The sequence below is a fragment of the Motacilla alba genome, chromosome 12 (assembly GCF_015832195.1).
Source record: "Motacilla alba alba isolate MOTALB_02 chromosome 12, Motacilla_alba_V1.0_pri, whole genome shotgun sequence".
Lineage (NCBI taxonomy): Eukaryota > Metazoa > Chordata > Aves > Passeriformes > Motacillidae > Motacilla > Motacilla alba.
In genome coordinates this window covers 7,594,826-7,614,493 of record NC_052027.1, presented here as the reverse complement: position 1 = coordinate 7,614,493, position 19,668 = coordinate 7,594,826, and the positions used below count along the sequence as shown (strand labels likewise).

Genomic DNA, 19,668 nt, shown 5'->3' with positions numbered 1-19,668 from the left:
GATCCTTTCTGTCTATTTGCTTTTTTCAAACTGATTGCAGCTGTCACCAGAAATAAAACCAAAGTAAACAGAATAAAACTCTTTACCACTTATAGTTAGGCAGCAATAAATAAAACATTGTTTAAGTCCAGAGCAATATTTTCTTATGTTCTTGTCTTTAAATGCTAGTAGCATTTTAATGATTTTTTTTCAATGGTGCCCATGATTGGAGAAAACCTGGATAAATGGAAAAGATGCAGGAATGTGTCACACAACAGGCCCTGTATTCTTAGTGTTTCTTTTTGATTTGTCAGATGTCAGGCAGAACCTACAAAGTGGGTAATTGGGTCCACTGTCCTGTGATTATTATTTATACTGGATCCAAAGTGTACAGAGCACCCCTTTGGGCATATAAAAGTTCATGCTTCAAAGAGCTTGCAGCCTTCAGGGTAATGGTGTTATGTCCAGTAACATCTGAGCTGTATATATTTCAAAGCTGCTTTTGCTGCTTTGATAGTTTTATTGCATTTCTTGCCCTAGATGATCATTGCAAGTTCTGGAGTACTGTGATGAGGAGAGGATTTTCAATTTCCATTTACAACACCAAACCATTTTGTCTCTGGAGAAGTGCATGAGAATGTGTCCTGAACACAGCAGAGTAGTTCATAGGGCAGATGAACAGAAATAGAAAAGTGGTTTGTTTTGGTTTATCTCAATGCAGTTGGCTGAGAAGATAATGAGGTTTCTAAGAATCCTAATTAGTTATGGGGAGGAAGGACAAGATGAGAGGCACTTGTGCTTGTGAAACTTGGGCAGTGGATTCCAATTTTCTTGTCAGGCTATTAAAATTTGTGATATTTTTTCCGCACATTTTTTGGATGTGCTGTGGTCAATGATGTCCTCCTCCTAAGAGCAGCTCCAAGCTGGTTCTGCCCTCCATAGATCAGTGTGTTCCCTGCTGGTCACATGGTCCTTTCTCAGGGTTTTCTTCTTTTGTCTCCACTCCTTTCCAAATAGATTAATACACAGCCATAATGTGATTAAATTCTGTTTTTCCTCATGACATTGAGGTCATCAGCAGGCAGTAAAATACAGGGCAGCTCTTTTGTATCTGATGTGTTGCCCATTAGGAGCTGTCCATCCAGAAATTATCAACACTGCTCAGGTTCTGAAGCTGACTGGTGGGGAAAAAAAGGAAGAATGTACCCCATGACTAAGATACATGGCAGTATTTATCTCCCAAAAGTAAACTGGCAAGTATCTTAAATAGTGGAATGTCTTCACAGAAATTGTGAGTTATTCCTACAATACCTCTGAAGAGGCAAAAAGTTAAAAAATAATTGCATTATTGGCTGTGAATTCCTTGTCTGTGTGCAAGTAAGTGACTGAAATGATGGGTTTAATTTGGAAGTTGTGGAGCTCAACAGGGTTAATCCTTCCTGCTGCCTTTCTCTCCTCTCTCTGGTGGTGGATCTCACTGTTGTGGAGGACGTCGGCAATTTCTGAGTGATAGAGGGAATGTTGCAGGTTTTGTTCTGGCCGTGCAGGCAATTACACTGTCAGAAATTGATTATTTTTTTCTAGATCCTCTCACAGAGCTCTTTTGCCTTTCCTTTGTCCAAGTGACAGTAAATTAAATAAATTTAAAAATATGAATAGCAATGAGATGCCAAGGCCAAACTCCATTAGGGCTGAAAGGGATCCAGCTTCACTGACTGCAGTGGCAGCACCAGATTTATGGCCACGTTGGTAAGGAATTAACTGGTCTGAGATGACTTCTGTTTATCACAGCAGTTCTCTAGGAAAGCAAGAGTGGATGGAGAAAAATCAGCTCTGTGTTTTTAGGCTTTGCAAAGCTGATAATTGGTTAATGTTTTAAAGAATACAGAGGAGACTTTTTATTTTTATTTAACCTTCCTCACTTTACTTTGTGACACCATGTACCTTAGGCATTTGGTGGAGATCCGTTGTAAATGTGAGAACTAAGCAGCTTGTTAGGTAACATGGTTTGTTTTTTTTTCCTCTGGTTAGAAGATTAAACTGAAACTGTTCTGCCTAATGCCGGAGTAGATGTAACCAATCCTGTATCCTTTGCATGTAGGTCAGTCAGAGGGACAATTCAGCACTGGATCCCATTATCCATGGGTTGAAGGGCGTTGTACATCATGGTAAGTAGCTGCTTAAACTTTCTACTTGTTGGGAAGGGGAGAGGGGCAGCAATATTGTCCTTAAGGGATCAGGTCACCCCTGGAAGGATGCAGTGAGCCCACACATTCCTCATTCACTGATGTTTAAGGGCATCACAGGCATTATTTGATAGGTAAAGATCAGAGTCATTTGTTACCTGAGAATGGTTTGGGGTGAACAGTAAACAATTTGTTTCTTTTCAGTCAGTGCTCCAGAATGCATAAGTTATCAATCACAACCTGCTGCAATCTATCATTCATATTAGAACTTTGAAGGCAGCCTGGATGCTTCACTCTGTTATTTATCTTCTGTTTGCTCTAAAAATACACCTCTCTGAAGTTTCTATTTGTAAATAAATTATTTGTCTTTCAAATTTAGGGAACTGATAATGAAACAGAAAATTAACTATCTATGAAAATTAATTAAACTTTGCAGCAGATGAACATCTTTCTAATGCTGGCATAAATACGATCATTCAGCTGTTCTGATGCATATACCTATTATCCTTGAACTTATAGCAGGTACTAAAATAAATATTAATATATTTTATACTTTTATAACCAATTTTTTACTTGGGAATTTTCCTGAAGCCTTACCACAGGTAATGCATCATCAGCAATGACATCAAGATGCTCCAGTTCCCAAAGTACTCTTGTCAGGTTTTAAAATAATGATTTGTAAAGTTTTAATAATCTCATTGTAATTCAAAAGGCATCTGCTGGAATGGTGCACAGTACAATAATAAATCTCTGTTCCATCTATAGTGCTGTGATAAAACATCTTTGTACCTTTTCTGAGGATTGTCTTTAGACATTAGCTAGTGCTATAGAGCTTAACAGACATTTTTTTTCTCTTGACTGCAAACCTAAAACTAGTTGACAGTGTTAGATTAAAACAAATAGGATTTTGGATTAATTGTTCTCCTTTCAGAATCATTTAACTTTGCAACTGGGAAGGCAAATAAATCCAAACACAGTGAAAAACGGGTTAAAAGATAACATGCCATAAAGTCCTTCATTTAGAGAATTTTCCTTAGGTTTTGCTGCTTATAAATTGCAGTGTTCTGCCATAAAAAACAACACACTGAGCTGAAAAACTGGTGTGCTTTTCCACAAAAATAGAAGTTATTACCTCGCTCCTGCTGGATAACAAAACAGGCCAGCAAAAGCAAAGCTGGGATGTGTTAGGCTGCAAGGTTTTTTTCAATGTCTGTGTAATTTGACACTGCAGCCAAGCTGCCATTTAACTGGACTGGGATCTCTTTCTGGTTTTGTTCTGTACCTGCTTTCTATTCCAAGACTCCAACCCCCTGCAAGCACACAGTGCTTCGGCCACCTCATCAGGTTTTTCTGCTCCCTGTCTTGCTCCTCACAGATAAAACAGCCACTCATGGATAATCACACCAGTGTCTCCTTAGAGGATTCTTCCATTCCCAAAATTAATTGTTTGGGTAGGATGTGACTTGTCCCCAGGCTGTGATTCCCTGACCACATAATGATCAGTCCATCGCTGTGCTGTCTTACCCACAGCAAAATCTGGGTGGATAAAAGGCGTTTATTTTTGTTTTGCACACAATGCACAGAAGTCTGCTGGTGTTTCAAGTAAAGGAAATCACTTGATATATTTCAATAGCTTGTTTCCTTTTCAAAACATTAAGGAAGAAAAAGAGGAAAATCATGCTTTCCTTCCTGTTTCAAAGGCCCTGATTAAAGGCCTTTTCTAAGGTTCTTTTGGTGGTTAGAGTAAAGGAATTTCCTCCTGCAAAGCAGTTGTTGAAAGAGATCATTCTCTTTAACTTAAATATTGATAGAACACTTCAGTCAAGAATTCTCATATCATATCTCTCTTTTAATGTTATTATATAGAATAATAGTAAAGATGTGAGGGTTTTATTCCAGATTCTTACATTTCTTTTCTTGATGTGGTTTACTTACATCTTACATGAGCACAGTTTTATGAATTTATCTGAAAAGCTTCTTCCTGCCTTCCATTTGCCTTGCATTCAACTGGGACCCTAAGGCAACATGGACTTTTTGGCTGAAACACAGTGAAAAACTCTTGTGGCTTTTGAATAAAGTGGTTGGATCAAGCAGGAATCCAACAAAAGAAGGCAAAATTGAAACCTTAAGTTTCTTTGCATTTTATAACATTTCCATTACCATGTTGGTTTTAGGTGGTTGTCACAATACAGAGGCACATACATATGATGTAAAATTAGGAATACTTACAAACGTTGAGGTTTTCTTGTCCCTCTCCCTCCATCTGGCCGAGCATGTTTCCTGGGTTGTGCTGAACACTCACTCCTTCCTCACAGTCATTCAGTTCTCAGCATGGGAATGGCACACCCACACAAACCTTCATCATCCTCATTTTGTCATTTACTAGAAGGCCTGGCCCTGTATGGGGACACCACTCTGTACAGGGCTCCCACACTGGCCTGTCCCCACAGTGGTGACAGATCTGGTAACACTCAAGTGGATACAGAGATGATACTCATGAATGATGAGATAATTTTTTAAAAAAATTTTTTGTCCTTTTTCTTTTTTTCTGTGAAGTTCTTGTAATCTTACATTGCCCTTCCAAGGGGTATGCAGACATTTCCAAAGTCATAAGTACTTTCTGTAGAAGTGAAAGCAATTTTTGCTTGATATTTCATCAGGGATTTGAATTACTTACTAATTTGATGGAACATAAATAATTGTGCCCTTCACAGTGTCACCAGCTTAGTAACAATGATAGAGAAACATACACATAAAAATCAATACAGGCTTAGTTGCTACTTAGTTGATTTTGTTTCCTCATCTCCAGGCATAATTTTGTAGAATCTTAATGGTGACATTAAGCTTAATTTTACATGAGCAACCATATAAAGTTTCTTAGCTGGAAGGGAAATCATGGTGCACCAAACTGCCAGATGATGTCTGGCTCTATGATAATGCTTTGGGGTTTGCCCCATGTTCTTGCTGTTGAACAGGATGTTCCCACACCTCTCCCCAGCTCCTGCATCTGCCCTCCAAGAGCAGCCCAGGATCACCGAGAAGGCTCTTACAGGAGCTGTCAATTCTTGTTGCTGATTTTGAAATTGCTTTTGGTTTTGTGCTCTGCCAAGGATTTGTCACACCTCCTGCCAGCCAGGTGCCTGCTCTTCTCACTGCTGCTTTCCCTGCCCCAGGGCACGTGGAGAGACTGTCTGCCACAGAGCCCAGCCAGGACTGGCAGCTGGGAGTGGGCAGCCCTCCCTGGGCAAGGGATGGGGTACGAGCAGGTGGGGTTTGGATTTTCTGGGGCTGACTTGCTCTTTCAGCTCTAATTGCTGGGGGTCTTTTTTAGCTCCTCTGCAAATGCTCTTGTCATCATGAAAGCTGCTGGGAAGGGTCTTCAGCAGTGCTGGTGCTGACAGGACAGATGATGCATGTTGTTCGAGATCATAGGTAAAAAAGCCACTGGTGCCTGGCTGTGATTGCAGCACACATGGGGCAGTCTTGGTGCTGCCCATTTTGCTGCCCAGGTGCTCAGCTGGGTGCCCTGCCCTGAGCCCCTCTCTACTCCTCACCCTTCTTTGTGACGCTGAGGATTGCAGGGCAGGAAGGAGCTGCTCTTGTGCAAGGGCTGAGGAGGCTGCTGAGGCCTCAGAGGGAATGATTGTGCCCTTGTGGGAATAGGGGGCTGAAATATCAGGTTATGTGTTATGCAGTTGATTTGCATTAAAATGGCTATGAAAGCTTTTGCCTGCCACACATTCCAGCAAGGTCTCAGAGGAGCACCTGGCAGGATGGAGCTATCGCACAGAAACATTGCTTTTCCCACCTTTGCTGTCTTTGATTTGCCCTTTTTTTGTACTGTTTTGTATGTAAGCTTCTTAGAGAAGCCTTTTCCTTGTTTTTACCAGTGTCTGGAAGCCATTAAAATGAGCCTTCTTCCCTGATGCCAGTCCTGGGGCAGCACCCAGTGCTGGAGGCTGTGTGACACTCACCTTTTCCCAGCCTGGCAAGGCTGCTCTGCACAGGACCACAGTCCTGTTTTGCTGTGCAGGCAAAGTTGTCACGGGGGACAGCAGCCCACACTACCCCAGGCCCCTGGAAAAGATTTCAGGGTGATGGAAACCATGTTTTTGTCACTCTGTCCTGTTCTCTGTGGCTGTCATCAAGAATCTACACTGATCAGCAGAAAATTATTATTAGAGCACAAATAAATTACCACAGCAGAAAAGGCTCAATGTCACAAAAATGGGGCTCTTATTACCTTCCTTGTCAAAAGTGAGCTCTGAAAATCAAAGTGCTACCAGATCAAAAGCTTAGGTACAAAGTGAATCAATGGCATCTGTTGCTTGTTTGTGAACATGAGGTGGGGTGAGGGGAGGAGAGGAACCTTGGTTTACTTAAAAGGGAGGCTGGAAAAAATCTTAAAAAGCTGTAACTGGAACCCAGCATGGAGCAGTGTGTAGTCTTGGATCTCCCTTGAGATGGGCCAGAAGTGGTCAGGCAAGGGATTACTAAAATTGCTGGGGAGAACTTATCAAAATACAGTGGAAACAACTGCTTTAATAATTAAAAAGGATAGAGAATAAATATGTTGCACATCTCTCCAGTTGTCCTAGGTAAAAAATCAGTGAATAACCTGTTAAAATAAATCAGCACTAAAAAAGAAACAATCTAGACAGTGTTAGTTACCCTGTGGATCTATCACACCAGAATGCATAATAACAAGAAAACACCATTAGCACCATGACACGTTTTTTTCTTTTGTTTTGAACTTCAACCATAACACCGCCTGACAAGCTGTTTGCCTTCTACACCAAATATCATGGGGTTGTAGAGAAGAAGGGTGGGGGAGAGGGGTGAAGGTGAGATGTGATACCATGGGACCTCCTCTTTGAAAGTAAAACTTTGAAGAAAGCAGCAGCTCAATTTGGAACAAGGAAGGACCATCAAAGGGAGAGCAACACCCGTTAAGCTGAGAAGGAAACGTGGAGGAGCATTTCTTTTTCCTCAGGGATGAGCTGGATCTATTCTTTTGTTTTCTGATCTGTTCTTGTGTTCACAGTCAGAGTAGCCCTGTGAAAGGGGCCAGGACAGGATTGCTGTGGAGCAAAGGGGAGGAGGAGGGAAGTGGGAAATGAAGATGAGAGCAGAGGTGATAAGTTCACACCTTTATATAGGGCAGCTCTGTGCATAGCTGCAGGGGTCGGTATCATTTAAAGGAATAAATGGTGGAAGTGTTGGAAATCTCTGGTCCTTCACCTGTCTGCTCTGCAGAAAGCAGTGCTGGTCACGGCTGAGTAAAGACCAGCAAGGTAACAGAGAATTAATAATTGCACAGAAAAACTAACTCAAACTAACATAAAAGACTGCACTTGTAAAAGTAAATAATTGAAGCTGATGCTGAATGTGAACAAATCATCTGCAGGAGGTAGGAGCTGGGTGCTGTGCTGGTGGGTTTTGTGGATATTCACTGAGAAATGAGGGGTAGAGAAGTCTGAGAACATGTGGTTTTGCTCTGGCTCTGCAGGAGCAGATGTGAACAATCCATGCTCCTCTGGGCACTTCTGCTTCACTTCAGCCTCTGCCAGGGTCCAGCTTTTGCCAGGGATCCTCCTCTTCTCTAAACTTTGTCATAGTTTCTTTTTCCTCTTATGGCTGGTGCTTATTCTGTATTTCTGTTTCCTTGCCTGTCCAGCCTCACGTACCTCTGCCTCAGGTCAGGTTTTGTGAAACCTGGAGAAGTCTCATCCCAGTCTAGAATGCCAGCAGCTGCTCTGCAGCAGCACTGCTTAAGCATGAAAGGTTCAGAATAACATTTTCCTACTTTAAAGAGTTAAGATCTCTTCTCTGCAGCTAAGCCCTTTCCTCCTAAGCTGTTTTAAGAAAGGGAGTGAGAAAAATTAAGCCTGAGACCGACACGTGGCATGAAAATATTTTTTTGTGAATAAGAGACTTGCCTTTTTCTATTCCTTCCTCCTGGTTTTTTGTTCCTCTCACTGGTTGTCTCAGATTAAATTAGTCTGCAGGACTGTGTTATTATCTCACTCCCCTCCTCCCTGCCATGCTGTGCTTTCTGTGTCCTTACAGCTCCTTCCATTGCTCAGCAGAGGCTCTTTAAAAAAAAAAAAAAAATTAAATAAAAGTGAGAAAAATAATTGCGCAATAAATGACAAGAATTACCCTGAGTACAGAGAACTGTCAGATACTGCTCTTCCTGCAGGATTTACACAGCAAGCATTCATCTGATGATGCTTTCAGTTAAAGTAATATATAACATTTGTAATCTCATCTTTAAATCACCCCCACGAGTCTGGTCCTTGGCTGTGCTTTGCTGCCTGCTTTATCTGGGAAGTTCTGGCTCAGTGGGTGTGCGACATGGTGTCCTTTTGATTATTTTTGTGTGTTTGCTTTTTAGAAGTTTGAATGCAGAAGCTTTAGAATGTCTTGGCTCATGGTGAAAATGAAATTGGCAATAACATTGTTTAATAAATTTGGGAGACTTTCAAAGCTCTTCATATTGGTATTGCAGATTTCAGTTATTCAAAGTGTAGCTGGGTACCTATCAGGCACTGCACATACGTTAATTTTGGAAATAAGCTCATTTTAAGATATTGTTTTCAATGCAGCCAAGTTCCTGTTTTCTTACAGAAAATCATGATGAAAGTCCCAAAGCATTCCATGAGATATAAATGGACTTGGCATATAGCTATTTTCTTGTGATGTCCAATCCAAGTTCCTGTTAGATTTAAAAGAGTTTTGATCACAGATAGTTGTGTGCTGTTTACCTGCATATCTCGAGAAGCCTCTTACTCTAGTGATTTGGTTAAAATTCAGGTCTGTCTTTTTCCACTGATTTACAGACTATTTTTAGCAAGTCAGTCCTCGAAGAAGGTGAAATGTTCAACTGATGGCTCTTTCAAAATAATATTTGTTGGCACCAGCTGGTGAAAACTGCATTAGTTGGTGGAGATCCACTGCTGGTATCTGGTTTAAGATCTAATTTTTTCCTCTGTTCAGTAAACTATTGTGCACAATTTAGTATTAGTTCAAACCTAGTGGTGATGACTTGGCAAACAGTGTAAATAGGTCAGGCTTTTAAAGCACGTCTGCAGATGCTCTGCCTTTGGGTCAGGTTGTGCAGAAAATGGCCCTTTGTCCCATGCAAAATGCTGGGGAGATTTCTCAGCCCAAAGAAAGAATGTGCTGGGTGTGACTTTTCACGTTGCTGTTGTGAGACACAGACCAAGAGGCAGATGTGAATGGTGTATCAGAAGGTCAAATATGTTACCAGCTGGCTCAGTTAATTGTTTTTTGTGAATGTAAGAGTTGAAATACAATATTGTCCTTTCATACTGTGGAACACTTAGTATTTTAAATGCCACATTCATTGTCTTAATGGTCAACAATGAATCTGTGGTGCTTGCTATTTTTACCTTGGAGGTGTTAGAGTGAACATGTTTTTCCAAGCATTGGTGCTGTAAACAAAGCATTGCTGTTTGTTACCTGTGGGTAAAACTGCCTTAGTGGGGAGATGTTTTGGATGCTGCTCTTTGCTGCATCACCTGGGAGCACTGGAGGCAGCAGCAGGTTACTGTTCTTTCCCAAGGGAATGCTTTGTACTTCGAGGGGATCAGGATCCCTGGAGCTCTGCCTTCCTGATTGTTTATATTTGTAGTTGGGTGCTCAGGTGCTGAGATGGGAGGAGGACAAGGAGCAGCACAAGAGAGCATTGCAGGGCTCTGGTTTACATGTGAGAGTGAGTAGGTGGCTCATGGGTCAGTTTTGCAGCACTGATTTCAGTGATTCACAGGTGTTTGCAGGTGAACACATTGCTTTGCTGTGTTTTATTGCTTTTGTCTGCCAGTTATTTCCTAGTACAGCAAATGCTGTCCCATCAGTCATGTAGTTTCCAGCCTTTTCCACTTTCTTCCTCCTAGAAACTCCTCACTCAGTCTGTTCCCAGCCTCCTGGACACAGTTCATGCCCATCTCAGGCACTGTAAATGGGAAACAGGAGCTGGTAATAAAAGACAGTGAAGAAAGGTTTGTTATTATTTCCAACCTTGTTCTTTTTCATTTAGTAGGAACTATATATACATACACGCACATGCAGGTGTATCTAAATATATGTATATATTAAAAATATTTCTATGATAATCAGTGAATGTTCTTGCTTAGCCTGGAAATTATTCTCCTTACAGTTTTACCAACAACAATAACTGACTTAACGTAGAAATCTTTGAAATGATATGACTTCAAAATGCCATTTTCAAAACTGTCTCAAGGTCTTAGGAACTTTAATTTCATGGCATTTACTGTTTCAATATGCTCTTGAAGGCTATGGCAGGAAGGCAATAGAGTTTCAAAGTCCCTTTTTCTTTAAGCTTCATGTGAAGATTTTTGTGACTCGGATTTCTAAAACTCTGCACCATGCATCTAGATGGCAAGTGATACAAAAGAATGATATGTTTTCAAAAGTGTTATGTTTTTAAAGCATAATCAATTGATTATCATCTATTTTAGTAGTCATTTTAATCCAATTATATGTATTTTTTAATTTTAATCTTTGGCATTCATTAATGAAAACTTAGAGCGTTGCTTGTAGCCATGAAAAATTAGATCGAGTACACCCTGCCCTACTTAAACTGTGTATTAGCAAAGCTACTTTTTCCTTGAGAAACATTCTTTTTCACAGCTGACTATGACTTCCCAAGTGCTTAGGAAAAAACCCTCCCTAATTGATAACCAAAAATTAATCATAGTCGGATACTTCCAGTTTGCATTCAAATAAGGTATTTCTCTGTCTAAATAAGCTTCCTTTACTTGATTATTCATATTGTAGTTCAAAATGTTTAAAAATGAAAGACAGAGTTGGATGAAATGTAGACTACTTAATACAGTGTGTATTTAATATAAAAGTTATGCATTATTCATTTTTGCAATTTGAATAACTTTGAATTTAGCATCCCTGTTCTTCATCTTTTCCTTTGATGAACAATTAATTATTAAAATATAATATTGTCAGCATATGGCACAAAAATCCTTGAAAGTGTAAAATGAGCTTCCTTCTCCTGCCATCCTTTGATAAAGGGATACCATATTTGTGGTTTTGCAGAGCCTTTATCCAGCATCTTAAGTGATTCCATCATTATAATTAAAAGATTACAAAAGTTAGAAATAGTTAAATTGTTCATTTTAACTGCAAATTTTTTTTTCTTAAATTCAAGAGGAAAACACTTTTCAAAACGTGCCTCTGCCTCCCAGCTCTCTCATGTGTAGTCATTGGCTGTTAATGCAGGGGATGTTGGCATATCCAGGCACTCCTTGGGATTCATTGTGGCCCACTGTATGCTGAGTGCTGATACAGAGAGACAGCTCTGAAACAGAAATCCCGTGTCAAGGTTTGTGTGCTGCATTTGGAAATCAAGTCCTGTGACTGAGTTTCTAGTTTTTCTAACCAAGTTTTTCTGCATAAAAATGAGCCAATCAATTAAATGCGACCTTTTGCTGTGATTATGACTTCTTGATTAGAATCTCTTTGAACTTTGGCCAATCACATATATTTTAGTATTTTTTATTTAAGCACACTTTTTGTCACAGAGGTATGCTATGATGAGGAAAAAATGTGGATGGTTATTTGTTTATTTACTTTTTGGAGATGCAGGTGTGGTCAAAATCTGCTTGGATTAGAAGGAAAGGAATTGTTCACCAAGAGTTTGTAGTAGTGCCTTGACTTTAATAGAATTACTTATACTTTGGAATGCTAAAAGCTATGAAAACATCACAGAGCAGTTGATATTGTGCAGAAAATAGAGGATACCTGAAGTGTATGTATCATTGGCATCGTGCAGCAGCAGTGGAGTTAAGTCCCCCAATTATCAGACTGCTGCTAAGAGGTTTAGGCGACTCCTGATTTGATCAAGACTTATAGAAGACTGTGGGATGCTGTGAAGTGAATTCTGCAGACTTCATCCTATTTGGAAGACGTGCACGTCAATCACCAGCCCACCTGCTTCTCCCTTCTGTTGGGGCAGGGAGGGGGTGGTGGTGGGTGTGCTCAGCAGCACAGAGAGACAGAAAAAAGACTTCCCTCAGCCCAAGTGTGGACTCCTGTTTGAGGCATGCAGGATATTGAAAGTAAGGAATAGAGATGTCCAGGAGAGCCCCGTGTGTCAGCCTGCCCGAGGCAGTGAGCACCTTTGCACAGGCTGAGAGGGCGCTTCAGCCTCTGAGTCAACATGAATTGGAGAGGATAAATGCTCAGGGATGGCAGGGAAATTGCCTTGCCTGTAGCTGTTCCCTCCTTTTGTTTATTTCTTTTTCTTCACGGTGTTAAATATTATCAGCTTGTCACTGTTACTTGCAGGTGAATGCTTCCAGTGCTTAGGTCTGCATTTCAGGCTGTCCAAGGAGATTCTCAGAGAAAAAAAGGTTTGTCCCCAGACTGCTGAACCCCTGGGAAGGACTTCCTTGGATTTGGGAGAAGGGGCAGCAGTTCTACCTGTGAGAATTCTTCTATTTGTGGTGCAGTGCTGGCTGTGTCTGGCAGCACCCTGGCAGTGCCAGTGTGGGTGGGTGAAGGCAGGCCTGAGCAGCACTGCTTGGATGTTGCTTTGAGCACCACGTTGAGCTTCAGCAGCGTCCTGTGTCCCTGCTGCTCAGCCCAGCTGCCTGGCAGCTCCTAGAGAAGTTTGGCTGAGCAGCACGGCTCTGCCTCTTTCATCTCAGCAATCCACTGAGGGTTTGACTCTGCTCCTGCATCCCTTTCCACTGCTGTCAGAGATGGGACAGATGCACTGCCTGCTGTGCTTTGGTCAGGCAGCAGCAAACAGGACCAGTGGTCCTGGCTGTGTCCTACTGGGCTCTGTCTTGCTGCCATCAAGCTGGAGAGCCACGAACTGAGTGCTGGAACCACTGACTACAGCGTTGTTTCTGTACTGACATAAACCAGTGGGGTAGCAAGTGCACTTCACACCTGCACACGTTCAGATGAGGAGGGTGTGTGTTTGGGATGGGGCTGACTAGCATTTTGGCTGCTCTTTTAATAAACCACACGTCAGCTCTTACAGAGGGTTTCCATTTTCCATTACATATATGATAAAATATGTTGTTGCCATTACACCTTGTTAGGCTGCCGAGCGATGTGATGTCTGTTGTAAAGACACATTAAAAAAAAGTGTAATCCTGCTTGTCAATCTTCCCCGCAGAGAAGGAGACCTTTCTGGATCCCTTTGTGCTGAGGGAACTTCTGCCAACGTCTCTGGGGAGCTACTACCGCTACACAGGTTCCCTGACTACTCCTCCCTGCAGCGAGATCGTGGAGTGGATCGTTTTTCGGAAGCCTGTGCCCATTTCTTACCATCAGGTGTGTTTGTTTTGTCAGTGAAGCCCACCTCTTAACTTGCCCTCCTCAAGACAGTGTTTTCAAAACCTGCCAGTTTAATTTGGAGAACACAAATGTTTCTGTTGACAAAAAAGGAAGTGTCGGTGATTTTTTTTTTTTTTATTCTCTTAAGTGATATTGTTTCTGAACAGGAGCCATCAGTCTTGAGAAGACAGTACAACATGAAACCCAGTTTCCTTTCAGTGATTTATTTCATATTGTTTTTGTTGAGATTAAATTAAGCTATGGTGTAAATAGTTACATAGAGTTCCCTTTTATTCTTTTTAATTGAAACTTTCTTTTCAAAGTAAAGTGAGTGATTTCAGTTCTGCTCAGATTTAGTAATTTGAACTAATTACATTAGAAAAGACATCTTTCCATTAATTCTCCATGCTTAACTGTTTTTATAACACAGTAAAGCTGCCATTATGTGCTCAGCGAGCTGGTGCACAAATCTTTAAAATTATCACATAGCAGCTTTTAATGCAAATAGACACAATGTTTGGAGTTTGAAGAATTATCCTGATACGGCAATGTCTAGATGAAGTCAAACGTTTGACAGTTCAGTGTATTTTGACATTGTAAGACTGTGGTCTTCGGAAAGTCAACCTGCTGGACTTAGTCTTGCCTCTTATTCATCTGTCATAAGCCACTGAATAAAAATGTTTTTACATTACTAATTCTGTGAAGTGCACATGAGCAGGTCACTGGGTGATCCTGACTGACAGATGTTGTGCTCAAAGGTTTCAGAAGTATGGAAGACACTTGCCATACACCTGCTCCAGGCTTTGTTTCCTGTTTTCTAGATCTCAATGCTCTCCCATAGATTCTTTCATCTTTTTTTGACAGTCTGTGTGCAGGGCTTCAGCTGAGGCCCTCCAGAGGCTGAGGGACATGTCAGGATTCATGTCTCAGCCTCCCATCCTGGTGCTATTTTGCCTGTTTCACAAAAGTGTGACCGTGCTGCCCGTGTTCAGCTCCTGGTCAGCAGGAACCCTTTTGCTGGAGGCTTTCCCTGCAGCTCTCTGGCAGTGCTGAGCACACTGTGCCCCCAGGCAGCCCCCAGTTCTGGCTGGAGCCTGGGACTCTGCACATGGTCCTGTTTGAATCAGACCCCTTGTTTTTTTTCAGGCTATTTCTCTGATTGTCGAGATCATTTTGAATTCTGTCCTTGACTGCAGGATACTTGCAATCCCTTGTAGCTTTTCACTACATCAATAAGTTTACTGTTTATTATTTGGTGGCTGCAAGGCCTGGCCCATGCTCAGTTTTATACCCTGGGTGCACATCAGGTGGGTCACGACTTCTTTTTTCTTTTTTTAACAAACGCAAATAAAATGGTAAATATCAATTTCAGCTGTCGGTATAAAGGTACTTTATCCTGGCATAGCTCCTTTCCTGTGCTGTACAGAAGTAACTGTTCCAAATCAGGCCTTTAAAATTTGGCGTTGTGCTGCTCTGTGCATGTGCGTGTGGTTGAAGGGCTGGGAATTCTGTGTGTAGACAGACTTTCATTGATACTACAACACATGTGGAATAAATAATAGTATTCCCCCCTCCCCAGTAGCTCTAGATGTGTGTGTTTCAAGAGCCTGCCACCCTGCCACTGCTATGATTATTATTTGTTCCTCTAACAGAAACAGTGTAACATAATCCATTGCCATAGTTTAACCTTCTTTATCACAAACCCCATGAAGCAGCCTGTAATCCCTGGGGATGACAGTGATACTGTTTAAGCTTTGTTACTGTTCCAATTAAATTCGTGCTTTTGTGCAAAATACCTTGCTGGAAAAAGGACTGTAGTGAAGTGGTCCATTTGAGGAGGCTTCTCTGTTTTATTTGCAGTCCTCCATCATCATCATCTTCCCTGATAATTAGACAGCAAACCAGGACAAGCTGTGTCACCCTGCGGATGCATTGTAAAGCTGAGTGCATTCAATGACCCAAAGCATGGCATTATCTCTCGTAATGCATACCTCAGAGTAGCTCATTGTGCTCACAAACAGTTTCAGTATTTTTAATTGCCATTTGTATATCCAACCCTTAGAAAACTACACATCAGGCTTTAATGGTTTGTAATTGCATGACTCAGAGTTTTAGATCAGGTTTCCCTGTATCTACAATGGTCTTACAAGAGCTTTTAATTTCTTCTTCTGAACAGGAGCTCTTGTACTCCTTGAAGAGCATGAATGTAGCTCCTTGACTGCAGATCTTAGAATTTTTTTTTTTCTGGCAGCTATAGATAAATTAATTTCTCATTTGTCATAGATAATATTTTTATAGTGAAAGTGAGGTTGAAATGGCTTATATATACTTCAACACATAAAAAGTGGAAGGTTAAAAATCATGTTTGAATTGGCAGTTGTTAAAATGCAATTATACCTCCCCAAGGTAGCGTGGCAGGAGAAAATATTTTAAAAGTTCTCTCTGAAAGTTTAAAAATTCAATTAATGTCACAGATGTCTAAGCCTAGAGACTTGACTTCAGAGAAGGAGTTTCTACCCAAGTTCTTGCACTTTTATAAAGTCACCTTAAGCCCTGTTAGCTGGCTTCATCAAAAGTGCTTCCAGTGCATGAAGTGCAGAAGGTATGTAAATAAGCACAAGTTTTGATCTGTGCTTTTATTAGAAGGGTGTAGCAGGATCATCTGTTGTGGGGTTTTTTTTAAAGACTAAAGCGTAAGTCAGTCCTTTCACCCCTTTTTTAATCCATCGTCCTATGCTTTTGAGGGGCTCCTGCTAATAATTAGGACATGGTTTTTGAAATTTTTCAAGATGTTTCTTTGAAAGAATCAGAAACAGAATTGTGTTGAGAACCTGGGAATAAGGCATTCCTATAAGATGAAAAAAAAAAAACAAAAAAGACAATTCAAATCCCAGCATCCCCACCTGCAAACCTGGAAGCAGCACCTGAGCTCTGGAAGCGGCACCTGAGCTCTGGAAGCAGCATCTGAGCTCTGGAAGTGGCACCTGAGCTCTGGAAGTGGCACCTGAGCTCTGGAAGTGGCACCTGAGCTCTGGAAGCAGCACCTGAGCTCCCTGCCTGTGATGGGAACTGGTCATTGGTGGTCACCCCTCCCTGCTCATCTCCTGCTGTCCCCCCGCTGAAGGGGGCTCAAATTACTGGTTTGAAGGGAAATTAAAGAATGGTAGTGGGTGCCTCATGAGTCAGTGGATGATGCTCAACTGCTCTGTTACACACTTCTTTGATTATTTTTATCAGCTTTATCAACTGAGGCTGCCGTGGTAATTCTTCCAATTTTAAGATTTGGGGCTCACATGCTTCTCCAGAGCTTTTAGAGCAGACACACATAATGAAAAGTGTGTAAGTTTCAGTGACCTGTCGTTAAGCTATGAATGTTACTCAAGTCCCTTTTTGAATTCCTGGGCCAGATTCTGTGCTCCCAAAATCCATGCTATCAATATGTGTAACTGATGTGATGCAAACGATATCAGGACTGATTCCTTCTCTGCTCTGTCTTGCTCAGTCTTTCCAGCAGCAACATAACTAATTCTAGTTTTTGTCCTGAATGATAACAAGGTAACAGTAAGTGCTGCGCCTACCTTGATAGCTGGGAGAAAAACATTAGCTGAAAATATTTTCTCCTTCGTTTGCTAGATTTTTTTTTTCCTAGGAAACACTAAGGTACAAAGTAACAGAAAAGTTTTCCAATTACAGTTCTTTCTTACAGGTTAATACGTTTTCTTATAAATAGCTCAGATCTGAATCCAACAGAAGAGCTTATTCCCAGAGGAGTATATGCTAGCTGTGCCTAAAAGTGCTGCATGAGCTGTCTGTGGAGCTTAGCCTGGCAGCTAAACTTGGTAAGGTGTTCAGAGATAAGGAAGTATTGCCTTATCCAGGAGAAAGCTCTCGGTGTGCAATGACCTGGAAGCACTTTCTGACGCAATACTGTGAAACAAAACGGTGCCAGCGGTGAGGAGGGTTTGGCAAGACTGTGTCACACACGAAAGGGATCTTAAGGGCAAATGTTTCTTTGCCAATGACAGATGTCCACAGGTTCTAGAAGGCCTTCTCCCATGTTGGGCAGGATAAGCCCTGTGCTGAGATAAGGTGGTTGGCAATAATTTCAGTGGGCAGTCTGACTTCCCATGTGCTTTTATCAGTCTTGGCATCAACATTTTACTTCCTTCCATTTTGCTGTCTTATCAGCCACCCGGATTTCACCACATTGTTTTTCTAATTAACATCCCTTCTCTCCCCTGCCGTGATGGCTGCGATCAGCTGGAGGCATTTTACTCCATCTTCACCACTGAGCAGCAGGACCATGTCAAGTCTGTGGAGTACCTGAGGAATAACTTCCGACCACAGCAAAGACTGAACAACAGGAAGGTATCCAAGTCTGCTGTGAAGGATGCTTGGAACCAAGATATGACAGACATCTTGGAAAATCCACTCGGCACAGAAGCTTCCAAAGGTAGATTATACTTTACAATTTTACACTTGGCTAATAGGTGATTTTTTTCTGTCTACTTTGTCATGAAATGGTGTCAAGAACAGCTGTGAGCTACCAAAGAAATAATGCAGGTTGTGCAGGCTTTCCTTGTTGGTAAGTGTCAATAAATTAACTAATTCTGCTTATGCTGCAAGTACCTCTAGAACTCGCTGTCACAAGGTGCCATGACAATACAGCCTTAGAATATGTGGGTCTCAAAGCTACAAAATATGAATCTCAAACTGGCAATGTCCCTGGGTCTGCCAGCTGGCTGTAGGGCCATGGAGATTCCAGACAGAAAGGGAAAACCAAAGGGCCAAGGTCAGAGGTAAAAACTCAGCCCCATTAGCCCTGAGGCATTGGGTGTTTGAATGGAGATGGAGTATCCAGATGTGGTTATGGGTTTCATTTCTCCAGTAACAAAAGTTTTTCAGTTTTCTGAAAAACTGCCAACCTTTTAATTCAACGTTTGTATCAGTCTGTTGGTAATGGTGACAGGAGGGAAATAATCTCTTCCTTTTAGACAGGTGATTTTCTAATGTCTTGTTGAAGTGTTTCATGTGCCTTTTTGTAGAGCAGCTGGTGCTTGCTTCTGTCAGACACCAGATAATGAGCTGGAGGGAGGTTCCTGTCGCACTGGCACAGGCAGCCCTGGCTAGAGAAACACATCAGAAATTCTGAGAGAAATGTCTTCTGGATAAAATAAAACTGGAAATAAATATCATTTACTACTTTTATTTGCCTTTATTTTACTGACTGGTGTTATTTATAGGTAGAAGAAATCACATGTACTTTCCAGTCTTCAGACTTGCCAAGTGCCTGGTGTTTAACCAGTAGAGGTAAAGAAGAGAGGGGCAGTTTGCCAGAAGGAAACAGCTAAGCAGATTTACAAGCTTCCCTTTTTTACCTGGCATTTTCACCTGGCCAGGCACAGAAAGTGCAGATTTTAGAGGATGTGAATCATGAAAACAGCTGCGTTCAGCAACCTCACCTTCCCAAGAGAGTGCTGGGAGAGTATATTTCTCAGGGCTCATTATTCTCTGAGCGTGTTTTTTTTTTAAATATATATATATAATGTACACGTACACAAACCTCATGTACAAGGCAGCCTTGGGACAGAGAATTTACATCAAAAGAGAGAAGGAGATCTTGGGAATGAAGAAATTCTGCTACGCTCGGATGCTCTGGCCTGTAGTTTTCAATCAGTGTTGTAACAGCAACATGTGTCAGTAATTTCTTCAGTTATATCCTCTGTACATATTATTTACCCAGAACAGTGATGAAAGTTAATGAGTTACATTATGCTAAAAGTGACAAAACGGACTAGTTTTTATTTTGAGTGCAGCCAAGGTACCTCTGATATAACATTCAAGGAGATTTAACTGCTTTGGCCACATGCCTGCATATTCCACACCTCACTGGGCTGTTTTTAAGATTATAAAGAATATTGGGGTGGTTTTTACCACCACAGCAAATAACTGAAACCTACAATTTTGTCAGAGCATTACAAACACTACATTCTATAGTTAATAGGCTGATCTTGAATTTGGAGCTGTCGAGACCAAAGGAGCACCTTGAATAACCAGAAAGATTGACCATGACTTTGATCTTTAAGAACCAAGCACACGTGGCTTAGTTAGCATGAGTGAGCCAGCCCACAGGAGCAAGGGACCAGCACTACCA

At 41.4% G+C, this 19,668-nt stretch overlaps 1 protein-coding gene across 1 annotated transcript in view; it reads left to right on the top strand.

Annotated features, from left to right (window-relative positions):
• The window catches only part of PTPRG (protein tyrosine phosphatase receptor type G), a 394,385-nt gene that overhangs the window by 281,007 nt on the left and 93,710 nt on the right, over nt 1–19,668 (top strand). The window contains exons 6-8 of the mRNA XM_038149628.1: nt 2,081–2,147; nt 13,354–13,511; nt 17,775–17,967. Coding sequence (XP_038005556.1) covers nt 2,081–2,147; nt 13,354–13,511; nt 17,775–17,967 — 418 coding nt within the window. The remainder of the gene's footprint in view (nt 1–2,080; nt 2,148–13,353; nt 13,512–17,774; nt 17,968–19,668) is intronic.